This window comes from Gossypium hirsutum, chromosome A11 (genome assembly GCF_007990345.1).
Source record: "Gossypium hirsutum isolate 1008001.06 chromosome A11, Gossypium_hirsutum_v2.1, whole genome shotgun sequence".
Taxonomy (NCBI): Eukaryota; Viridiplantae; Streptophyta; class Magnoliopsida; order Malvales; family Malvaceae; genus Gossypium; species Gossypium hirsutum.
Window position 1 is genome coordinate 120,470,027 of NC_053434.1, and position 13,386 is coordinate 120,483,412.

Genomic DNA, 13,386 nt, shown 5'->3' on the forward strand with positions numbered 1-13,386 from the left:
ATGGATTTCAGTTATTTTAGTTTTTCAACCAAAATTTTCAAATACACCTCAAATTTATTTATAAATTTCCAATTTTGTGTCTAAAAATAAAGAAAAAAAAACATGGGTGTAGGTGTTGCTAATTAAAATTGATGAATGAATTGTCATATTTTCATAAAAGACAACATCAAATATTATTTTCATAAATGAATGAACTAACTATTTTAAAGAAATATTACAAAATAGAAACATCAAATATTTTCATATATGTTAGATAATTAATTTATGGAAATTATATCTAAAAATCATTATTATTAGGTATCATTGCTTTTAAACAATAAGATTCTAATTGAAAATTTGCTCATATAAATATGATGTATGAGACTATCCTTTTTATCATAACTCATTCTTCCTTTTTAAACTAAAAATGACTGTTAAAATAGAGTCGTCGTAGATTTTCATGATTTTATCTATGTTATTCATGATTTTTGAAGCACAAAAATTTGATAGAAGAGTTTTGACACTCGAAAGATCCAATCCTCTTCATGACCATTCTGCCATTAAAAATGTCATCATAAAGAAAGAAACTCCGGGAGGACCAAATCCTCTTCATAACTCTAATCCTCCACTAGCACTTAGTGGTTTTAATGTCATTGTGAAGAGAGAAGCTCCGAGAGGTCCAAATTCTCTTCATATTTCTAATCTTCCGTTGGCACCTAGTGGTTTAAACATCATTGTGAAGAGATAAACTCTAGGAGGACTAAATCCTCTTCATAACTCTAATCCTCTGCTGGCACATGGTGGTTTTAATATCATTGTGAAGAGAGAAACCCCGGGAGATCCAAATCCTCTTCATAATTCTAATCCTCTGTTGGCACCTAGTGGTTTAAACATCATCATGAAGAGAGAAACTCTAGGAGGATCAAATCCAATTCGTAATTCTAATCCTCTGCTAGCACCTAGTGGTTTTAATGTCATTGTGAAGAGAGAAACTCCGGGAGGACCAAATCCTATTCATAACTCTAATCCTCCGTTGGCACCTAGTGGTTTAAACATCATTGTGAAAAGAGAAACTCCGGAAGGACCAAATCCTCTTCACAACTCTAATCCTTTGCTAGCTCTGGGCATATGATTAATCCGAGTCATTTTTTTAATACAATCCACAATTATTTAAATAAAATAAGACATTGTTTTATACATTATTTTATGAAATATTATGTTGTTTTATTATCATGGTTATTCTGTTCTTCAGTTTCATAGATTAGAGATTGAATACATCAACTTATGAAAAAACATGGTTCTGTAGAAAGCTATAATGATTTATTTATTAGATTAATCCAAACAGAAACTATTTTAAGATCTTATAATAAGATATAATATAAATCATATATTTTACTTATCGTTGATATAATTATGTTAATCTTATAAAATCTTACGTTAGTATTATTTAAAATAAAAAGTACTATCATTTTTATTTTAAAATATATTTTATTTAATTAAGAATATATTATATAAAATAGAGGGTTCATTTATCCAAAAAATCTCAGTTGAATTAGGTGAGTCATTGTATGCCCCAACATCGTCTGGTAATTCTCATTCTGGATGACCTGCTTTTGTAGCTGCCTCTTTGAATGCTGCTTTCAAGTACTTGTCATAGCACTGCAAAACGGCTTCTTAATAAGTTTGTGGTTCAGGGACAGCAGAGATGTTAGCAGCAAAACTATGAATATGATGTGGTAAATGAGAAATTGCATACTGACCTGATTCAAGTGGAGCAGAGGATTGGTTAGAATAAACATAGTCTTTCATCTATTGTGGATGTTTAGGGAGATGCAAAGTACGACATAATGAGGTGTAGGTGATGAAGACACAATAGGTGAATCGGGTGGAGGAACGAGTATGACAAATGGTGAATCGGGTGGTGAAGCCATGATATTAGGTAGAGGAGAAAGTGAATTATCAATCTCAAGAAAAGTGGTATCATTGGATGTAGGAAAGAAAAAAAAGAGATTTAACTGGAAAAGTGATTTCATGAAAAATGAATACCCCATGAATATAGACGGAATTGCTTTGGGTGAAATTTGTCACTATAATGAGGTGTGATAACGTAGCAAAGACAACCAGAAACCCTTAAATAAGAACATCAGCTAGTTTCTTATAGAAAACTTTTCTAACCTAAAATAGGAGTTGGTAAATAATTAATGATAAAACAGGTTGCTAAGACACACTCACCCAAAAATTTAAAATGCATATTAGACTGAAATTTTAAAAATCGAGCTACTTCAAGTAAATGTCGATATTTACGCTCGGCCACCCCATTTTGCTGTGGAGTGTGAGTACATAAACTTTGATGTATAATTCTCATGGGACTAAAATATTCATTACACTCAGTCTTAAAAAATTCACATCCATTATCACTTAAAATAGTTTTAACAGTGTAGCTGAAAAATATAGTTTTAACAGTGTAGCTGAAAATTGATTTTTGATCATGACAAAGAATTGCTAGAGTTGTACAAGAACATCACTTTTTAAACGTAAAAGATGCACCCAACTCATACAAGTAAAATCATCTACAATGGTCAAGAAATATCTATGCCCACTATGGGTTGAAATCTTATACAGACCCCACAAGTCTAAATGAATAAGAGAAAACACTACCTCAGCCCGAGTTTTACTTATTGGAAATGACAATCTAGTTTGTTTTTGTTGTTCCAATAGGGTCGGAAGCGTGTAAATTATTGTACTAAAAAATCACACAAAGTTCAATTCCCAAGGAAGAGAGGTGGATCACAAGGATCTCTTAAATACCAAGTCTTTCCTTAGTCAGAATATTCCTTCTAACGTAATTTAATAGCACAATTAAATACTACTATTATACCCTCAAATATTGAAAGAAAAATAGGACAAAAAGAACATAAGAGTTTTAACGAGATTCGGTAAATTATACCTACGTCCTCGGGCACTAACACCAGATGATAACTTTACTATCTCCAAAATATTACAAACAAATAGAATTCCTTAAGAATTCTCAAATGGGAGAAGAGAGAAAACTAAGAGAGAAAGATTGGTTGGGATGGTGTAAATGAGAAATGGTTAGGCCTATTTATAGTTGAGATTCAGGGACTAACTTGCAAATGGCCTAAAAAATTAGGGACCAAAATTACCATTATCCCATTCAACTTTAAACAACTTGCCTACCATTTTTTTCTTTCGGTGCCACTTGCACCTCCCATTTTTTTGACTTTTCAACACCCCTTTTAATTTGTCTTTTCAACAATCTCCACCTTGAAGATTTGATTAGGATAATCACATCTTCACATACTTCCTTCAACTCCCCAAATTCGATAAAGCTATCTTTTGTAGTGCCTCCAAATGCGCTCTCGAGCGCCATACACCTAAAGGTGCTCAAATTCTCAGGATGTTAATCAAGTTCAAACAATGATTAAACTTGATTGTTGTTACCACCTTGGTCATCATATCTGCGGGATTATCTGCTGTCGGAATCTTCTGAAGTAGAATTTTTCCTTTTTCAAAGACTTCCCGCACAAAGTGATATCTTACGTCGATATGCTTGGTTCTTGAATGATAGACTTGATTTTTCGCTAAATGAATAGCGCTCTGACTGTCATAATATAAACTTATGTGACTTTGAACAACTCCTAAGTCTTTCAACAATCCATTAAGCCAAATAGCCTCCTTAACAGCTTCTGTAACTGCCATATATTCTGCCTCTGTAGTAGACACAGCTACTGTAGACTGTAAGGTAGACTTCCAACTCACTGGGGCTTTCGCAAGAGTAAACAGATACCCCGTAGTTGAACGACGTTTATCTAAATCACCAGCAAAGTCGGAATCAACATATCCAACTACAAACTGACCAAGTGCTTCATCCTGTTCAAAAATTAAACCAACATCTACAGTTTTTCGAAGATACCGTAGAATCCATTTCACAGCTTGCCAATGTCCTTTTCCAGGATCATGCATATACCTGCTCACAACTCTAACAGCTTGTGAAATGTCAGGCCTCGTACACACCATCGCATACATCAAACTCCCCACTGCATTAGCATATGGGACTTTCGCCATATATTCTCTTTCATCTTCAGTCTTCGGAGATAATTGAGCACTAAGTTTCAAATGAGAAGCAAGTGGGTTACTTACATGTTTTGTGTTTTCATTTACACCAAAACATTGTAATACCTTTTTTCAGATATTGCTTCTGATTTAAACAGAGCTTGCCTCTCGGTCTATCTCTACTTATTTCCATGCCGAGAATCTTCTTGGCCTCACCTAGATCTTTCATCTCAAACTCTTGATTCAACTGAGCCTTCAGCTTATCTATCTCATTTTGGCTCTTCGAAGCGATTAACATATCATCAACATACAAGAGTAGATAAATAAAAGATCCGTCATGCAGCTTCTGCAAATATACACAATTGTCATATTTGCTTCTTGTGTACTTCTGCCTTCTCATAAAGCTATCAAATCGCTTGTACCACTGCCTCGGGGATTGCTTCAATCCATATAGCGATTTGTTCAGCTTACAAACCCAATTTCTACCACCAGCATCTGTGTATCCTTCGGGCTGAGTCATATAGATCTCCTCTTCTAACTCACCATGCAAGAAAGCCGTCTTAACATCAAGTTGAGCTAGTTTCAAATTCAACTGTGATACCAAGGCCAACAAAATTCTAATGGAGGAATGCTTCACAACAGGGAAAATACATCATTGTAGTCAATTCCCTCCTTCTGAGCGTAGCCTTTAGCTACCAATCTTGCCTTGTAGCGAATATCCTTCTTGCTAGGAGATCCATCTTTCTTTGCGAATACCCACTTGCATCCGATTGCCCTTTTACCTTTTGGTAATTGCGCCAATTCCCAAATATTGTTCTTCAGGAGAGACTACATTTCTTCATCCATGACGCTTTTCCATTTATCACTTTCTAAGCTTTGCATTGCTTCTTGATAAGTGATAGGAATATCATCAACAACGGGAAGGGCGTAGGCCACTATATCAGTAAATCGAGCAGGTTTACGAATTTCTCTCCGTGGCCTTGCAACTGTAACTGGTTCTGGTGTACTTAGTGGTTCTTGGGTCAGAACCTCTTCAACCTCTAATTCCTCCATTGTGGCTGGAGAATTAGACTTATTAACTGGGCAAATCCCCATCTGCTCAAACTCCACCTGTTTTGGAGTACACTCCACCTGCTGTGGAGTATTGCTCGTCTGAATATCTTTATCTGCTACCTTTTTCAATGTGGCAGATTCATCAAAGGTAACATCTCTGCTACAGATCATTTTCTTTGTGCTTAAGCATCAAAGACGAAATCCCTTCACTCCAGAAGTGATTCCCATAAAGAGAGCTTTCTTTGCCCTCGGATCTAACTTTGACTCCTTCACATGGTAATATGCAGTGGATCCAAACACATGTAAGGAATCATAATCTGTAGCCGGTTTTCCAGACCATACCTCCATAGGAGTTTTTCTTTCTAATACAGATGATGGCAAACGATTAACAAGATGGCCAGCGTATGTCACAGCCTCAGCCCAAAATTGCTTGCCCAACCTAGCATTGGACAACATACATCGAACTTTCTCCAGCAATGTTCGATTCATACGCTCTGCCAATCCATTCTGCTGTGGTGTATCCTTAACTGTGAAGTGTCGAACAATACCATACTCTTGGCACACATCGAAGAACGGATCACTTTTATATTCCCCTCCATTGTCCGTCCTAAGCCGCTTGATTTTCTTGCCAGTCTGGTTTTCGATCATAGTTTTCCATTTAAGAAAAACTCTAAGCACTTCATCCTTAGTTCTCATGGTATACACCCAAACTCTTCTGGAAAAGTCATCAACAAAAGTAACAAAGTAGTGTTTTCCTCCCAATGAAGGTGTCTTGGAAGGCCCCCACACATCTGAGTGAACATATTCCAAAATACCTTTTGTATTATGGATAGCAGTACCGAATTTCACTCTCTTTTGCTTTCCCAGAACACAATGCTCGCAAAATTTTAATTTGTAAGCCTTTGCACCTTTCAACAATCCTTGCTTTGCCAGAATTTGCAAGGATTTTTCGCTGGCATGTCCCAACTTCATATGCCACAACTGCATTGAGTCCAATTCTTTGTTACCGGAAGCTGTAGCGACTGCTCCAATAACTGTACTACCTTGGTAGTAATACAAGATATTTTTCCTGATGCCCTTCAATATCACAAGTGCGCCAGATGTCACTTTCAAAATCCCATCTCTCATAGTAACAACTGAACCATTGGATTCCAAGGCTCCCAATGAGATGAGATTTTTCTTCAAACTGGGCACGTACCGAACATCAGTCAGAACTCTGGTTGATCCATCTTGATTCTTTAATTAGATTGAACCTATCCCAACAGTTTTACAGGCATTGTCATTGCCCATATAAACAACTCCTCCATTTAGTTCTACTAAATCAGAGAACCACTCCCGGTTAGGGGACATATGATAGATACAACCCGAATCCAATATCCACTCATCTGAATGGAACGACGATGATGATGCAACCAGTGATAGTTCAGAGTCACTAGTATCATGCTTAGCAACACAAGCATCTACAACAGCTTTTCCCTTATTCTTCAGCTTTGGACAATTTTTCTTCCAGTGGCCTTTCTCATGACAAAAAGCACATTCATCTTTCCCGAGTCTGGACTTTGACTTTGATCTCCCCTTTTGAGTTTTCTTCCGAGTGTATGAACGACCTCGGACTACTAAAGCTTCTGTATCTCTGATTGAGTTTTTCTGTTTGTCCTTCTTTCTCTGTTCATAACTGTATAAGGCTGCACAGACTTCGCTCAGAGATATATCACTCCTGCCATGAAGTAGAGTAGTTTCTAGGAACTCAAACTCTTCAGGAAGTGACCCCAACAGCATCAAAGCCAAATCTTCATCTTTGAATGTCTCATCCATATTCAGCAAATCAGTGACTAACTGATTAAATTTGGTGATGTGATCATCCATTGTGGTACTTGGGACGTATGTGAAGCGAAACAGTCTTTTCTTCAAGTGGAGCTTATTTTGACTGTTTTTCTTCAAAAATTTTTCTTCAAGTGCCACCCACAACTTATTTGCAGAAGTCTCCTTTGAAAAAGCATACATCTACTCTCGAGAAAGGCATGATCGAATTGTGCCACATGCCAACCGATTGATCGCCTTCCAATCTTTCTCTTGTACATCATCTGGTTTCTCTTCATCAATGGCAATGTCTAGACCCTGCTGAAAAAGGGCATCTAGAACCTCACTTTGCCACATACCAAAATGGCCTGTGCCATCAAAGATCTCCACGGCCAATCTTGCATTTGCAATTGTCGGTCTTGTCCACATGGACGATGTTGAAGCTCCTACACCGACCGTTTTCTCCATAATCTTTCAATATACCTAAGGAAATATTTTCTGATGTGGAAGATCAGTTTAAACTGCAACCACAGAGCATACTACGATTAACCTTCGGCTCTTGATACCACTTGTTGTTCCAATAGGGTCGGAAGCGTGTAAATTATTGTACTAAAAAATCACACAAAGTTCAATTCCCAAGGAAGAGAGGTGGATCACAAGGATCTCTTAAATACCAAGTCTTTCCTTAGTCAGAATATTCCTTCTAACGTAATTTAATAGCACAATTAAATACTACTATTATACCCTCAAATATTGAAAGAAAAATAGGACAAAAAGAATATAAGAGTTTTAACGAGGTTCGATAAATTATACCTACGTCCTCGGGCACTAACACCAGATGATAACTTTACTATCTCCAAAATATTACAAACAAATAGAATTCCTTAAGAATTCTCAAATGGGAGAAGAGAGAAAACTAAGAGAGAAAGATTGGTTGGGATGGTGTAAATGAGAAATGGTTAGGCCTATATATAGTTGAGGTTCAGGGACTAACTTGCAAATGGCCTAAAAAATTAGGGACCAAAATTGCAATTATCCCATTCAACTTTAAACAACTTGCCTACCATTTTTTTCTTTCGGTGCCACTTGCACTTCCCATTTTTTTGACTTTTCAACACCCCTTTTAATTTGTCTTTTCAACAGTTTTGCTAATGGACATACAAAACATTTTAGTATAGAAGTACTACTGGAAAAAATGCAAATAGAAGCATGACCAAGATGGGAATGCCAGAGTAAGGAAGAATCAGTAGTGGTAGTTGTACGAAATAAGATGTTACCCACGGTTGATGTAGAAGTTGGTGACAAAGTTGAAGCTGAAGTTGGTGAAGAAACAATTCGAGAAGGTTGAAGGATATACAGACCACCTTGCTCTTTACCAATCCTCTTTTATCTTTCCACTTGAGTGATCCTAAAATATGCAAAAATAGGGATAAAACGAAACAAAACAATGCAAGTCTTTAGTGAGTTTAGAAATTGAAAGCAAATTATAACGGAAGTTTGGTATATATTCAACACATTGGCTAATCTAATATCAGGAGAAATAGTACAAGAACTAATGTGTGTGATTGGTGAGGAGGAGCTAGTAGGTAATCAGACACAAGACGAAGATGATGCACATGAAACAGCAAATTCCAAATGTTGAAAGTTAGATAGCATGTGGTTGGTGGCACCAGTGTCCAAAATGCATTCACAAGGCGAGACGATACTTGCCAAACTAGTCTCTCAAACTTGCAACAACTGCTACCAAAGACTCCTTATTCAAAAAATTTAATATTTGTTGATATTAAGCTTGTGTGAATATAGGTGCTTGAGGAGTATTGGATGTGCCAACATCAGCAATTGCATCTATCGAGTCAGTTGCTACCATATTATTTACTACAAACCCAGTCAAATTCGAAACCTTTTTGGTGAATTTAAAATCGGGAGGATATCTGATTAACTTGTAGCACCTCTTCCTTTTGTGTCCATGGATCTTGTTATGGTCACAAACACCATTGAACCGCTTTTTTTGAGCGATATTAGCCGAATACACCAATGTTGGATCTAAAGCAACTAGCCTTGAAGCATGATGCCTTTGAGATTCTTCTTGCATCAACATGGAATAAGCTTGATTGACAGTAGGTAACGGAGTCATTAACAGAATCTGACTACAAACAACACCATAAGTATCATTCAATCCCATTAGAAATTGGAACAAGCGTTGCTGAACAACATGTTCAACTTTTTGCTTTGAGTGTCTTAAACAACCACAAGAAAAAACGGAACGAGTGCATCATACTCATCCCAAAATAGATGCAATTTGGTGAAGTATACAGACACTGAAGCAGTCCCTTGACAATGAGAAGCAATCTCACGATACAGGAAAAAAACTCGAGAACCATCAACCTTGTTGAAATGTTCACTAAAATCAGTCCAAACCATTGCTGCACTAGAAGCAAAGACTATTCCTGCTGAAAGTTCCTTGCTGACAATGTTTAAAATCCAGAATAACACTATAACATTGCATCGGTCCCATTGCGGATGCAAATCGATTGTCACCAAGTCTTTGGGACAAGTACCATCCACCAAACCCAATTTTTTCTTCGCCAACAATGCTATTCACATTGCTTTGGCTCCAAATAGTATAATTCTCAAACCCAAGAAGTTGATGAGAAACTAGTTGTGCACTTGGATTATCAGATGGATGTAAGTGTAATGGATGGTTGAAATCTACAGTAGAACCCGATGGAGTCACCATTCTCACCAAACAACAATCAACAAGTAAAAACTGACACTTTTGGTTTAAGAAAGTTACCAATTAACAAACAATCAAGTAGAAGAGATCTGTAAAAAAAGATGACAAATGTGAATTGATAAAACCAAACAATCGATCAAAGTTAATCTACGAAAGAGGAGATGTACAAAAGAGAATGATAGGCTGAGGAGAGACTCACGTTAACCAGAAAAAGATAATTGATAGTGGCTCTGATACCATGTTGAGAAACATCGGTGACTGTAGTCAACCGTGACATGTCCGTGATGAACAAAAGAGAAGCAAGACAGAAGAGCAAAGACGACAGCTAAGGCACAAAAAAGGAAAAAAGAAAAATAATTGAAAAGTAACTTTCATTAAGGGAAAAAAAGATATATTTAAAATTACAACCATAATATATTTATACACCAACAGTTTAGTCCCTAACCAACTAACCAATTAACAGTTTCTAGTTAGATTACAAACTAAAACATTAACTAACCTATAACTATCAGCTAACCTTTCAACAGGACGGTCACGGGTCCTCTTTTTCTTTTGCTTTTTCAACCTTTTTTTTAGCAATTAAAAAAATAATTTCAAATTATTTCCTGGTGCCGCCTAACACGTCGACGACACTATTAAAAATATTTTTTTAATCCGATATACTAAAGAAATATAGGTATCCCATCGAAAAAACGTACCGGTGCTGCCTAACACAGTAGTAAAAAAATATTTTTTTAAAAAACTAATCATGTCGTAATAATTAGGGGGAAGTGGGGGTGGTGTCGCCAGTTGGTTACACGGCACCAGTGAGCTATTGTAGTGTTTGCCTATTCCGGTAAATAAATTTTCTCCTATCCTATTTCAATAGTAAATTATTCTTTTTTTTATATTAGTTGGGGAAAAAAGCCTAAAAAATAAAAATGAAAAGTGTAAATTTTTGGATTAAATTTATTATTATACCTTAAATATTTTATTAAACAAATTTCATGCTTCTTTAATGTGTTTTGACAAAAGTGAAAATTAAAGTGATTTCTCTATATCCTATTTGGAATTTGTACTAATAAAAACTAAAGATTTTTTATTAAAGAATTGGTTGTGAATTGATATGATTATATAATTGAAATCATAAAATCATGGATTTCAATTATTTGAGTATTTATATGTGCTATTTTTTTCAACTAAAATCATTTTTTGGAACCAAAATTTTCAAGTACACCCCAAATTTATTTATAAATTTCCAATTTTATGTCTAAAACAAGAAAAGAAAAACATGGGTGTAGGTGTTGCTAATTAAAGTTTGATGAATGAATTGTAATATTTTCATAAAAGACAACATCAAATATTATTTTCATAAATGAATGAATTATTTTAAGGAAATATTACAAAATAGGAACATCAAATATTTTCATAAATTTTAGACAATTAATTTATGCAAACATTATAAGTAAATGGAAATTATATCTAAAAATCATTATTATTTGGTATTAGCGCTATCAAATAGTGAGATTCTAAGTGAAAATTTGCTCATATAAATAGATGTATTAGACTATCCTTCATATCATAACCCTTTTTTCCTTTAAACTAAAAATGGTTGTTAAAATGGAATTGTCGTTGATTTTCATGATTTTGTCTATGCTACTCATGATTTTTGAAGCACGAAAAGTTGATAATTTAAATGATCGAAAGATTTTAACACTCAGAAGCTCCAATCCTCTTCATGATCATTCTACCATTAAAAATGTTAAAAATGTCATCATGAAGAGAGAAACTCCGGGAGGATCAAATTCTCTTCACAATTCTAATCCTCTTCAGGTACCTAGTGGTTTTAATATCATTGTGAAGAGAGAAACTCCGGGAGGACCAAATCCTCTACATGATTCTAATCCTTTGCAGGCACTTAGTGGTTTTAATGTCATTGTGAAGAGAGAAACTCCGGGAGGACCAAATCCTCTTCACGATTCTAATTCTTTGCAGGCTCCTAGTGGTTATAATGTCATTGTGAAGAGAGAAACTTTGGGAGGACCAAATCCTCTTCACGATTCTAATCCTCTGCAGGCACCTAGTGGTTTTAATGTCATTGTAAAGAGAGAAACTCCGGGAGGACCAAATCCTCTTCACGATTCTAATCCTCTGCAGGCTCCTAGTGGTTTTAATGTCATTGCGAAAAGAGAAACTCCGGGAGGACCAAATCCTTTGCAAGCACTTAGCGATTTTAATGTCATTGTGAAGAAAGAAACTCCAAGAGGACCAAATCCTCTTCATAATTCTAATCTACCGTAGGCACCTAGTGGTTTCAATGTCATCATGAAGAGAGAAACTCTGAGAGGACCAAATCCTCTTCACGATTCTAGTTCTCCGTAGGTACCTAGTGGTTTTAATGTCATTGTGAAGAGAGAAACTCCGGGAGGACCAAATTCTCTTCATAACTCTAATACTCTAATAGCTCCAAGCATATAATTAATCAGAGTCTTTTTTTTTTAGAATAATCCAAGTCAATTTTCATTATTAGTGTAACAATCCACAATTATTTAAATAAAATAAGACATTGTTTTATACATTATTTTATGAAAAGTTATGTTCTTTTATTATCATGGTTTTACTGTTCTTCAATTTCATAGATTAGAGATTGAATACATCAACTTATGAAAAAAAAATTGTTCTGTGGAAAGCTATAATGATTTATTTATTAGATTAATCCAAACAGAAACTATTTTAAGATCTTATAATAAGATATAATATATTATCATTTATCATGGAAATAATTATGTTAATCTTATAAGATCTTACGTTAGTATTATTTAAAATAAAAGTACTTTATTTTTATTTTAAAATATAATTTATTTAATTCAGAATATATTATATAAAGTAGAGGGTTCATTTAAAATATATTATATATATGTGTGTTTTATTCCATTGAAATATAATACAAGGTCTAATTATTGTTTTAGTCCTTGTACTATATTGAAATTCGAGACTTGATCATTCTATTGTTATAGGTTCGAGTTTTCTTGGACTCGAGTTTATTTTGTCAACTTTACTCTATATTCTATTTGTAATTTGTATTAAATAATTTTAAGACTGTAATTAAAAAATAGCCTATATAATTAAAAAAAATCACTTAATATTTTTTAAAAAAATTTGTGATTTAATATGATTATATATATTTGAAAACATAAAATCATGAATTCCAAACATTTAAGTATTTATGTGCTATTTTTTTCAACTGAAATAATCTTTTGGAATGAAAATTTTCAAATACACCCATAGTTTATTTATAAATTCCCAATTTTATGTTTGAACAAATAAAAAGAAAAGAAAAGAAAAACATGGGTATAGGTGTTGCCAATTAAAATTGATGAATGAATTGTACTATTTTTATAAAAGTAAACATCAAATATTATTTTCATAAATGAAGGAATGAATTGATACGACCCGCCCCCGGGAACGGCTATTGTTTCAGCCTACAAGCGAGGCTCATCGTGTTTGCAAGCTGGACGTAGCTCAATTTTATTTTGTGGAGCTTCAATTAGCTTGTTTCCAGCTCTTTACAACCTCAATGAGCTCGAACTAGCTCAATAAACTCATTTTAGTTTCTTTTAGTTTTGCATTTTTTTTATTATTTTGCTGGAATAAATTTTAGTTAATTTAGTTTAAGCTAATTAACTAATTTAACTAGGTGTTAATTGTGCCTTTAAGTCATTTAATGTGTCTTATTATTTTCGGCATTAATAAGTTGAGTTAATTAA

At 34.6% G+C, this 13,386-nt stretch overlaps 1 protein-coding gene across 1 annotated transcript; it reads left to right on the top strand.

The window, feature by feature from the left end:
* Positions 1-11,395: 11,395 nt before the first annotated feature.
* LOC121210107 (uncharacterized) lies at positions 11,396-11,920 on the top strand. The gene has a single exon (XM_041082212.1). The coding sequence runs from the start codon at positions 11,396-11,398 to the stop codon at positions 11,918-11,920; it is 525 nt and encodes a 174-aa protein (XP_040938146.1).
* Positions 11,921-13,386: the final 1,466 nt, after the last annotated feature.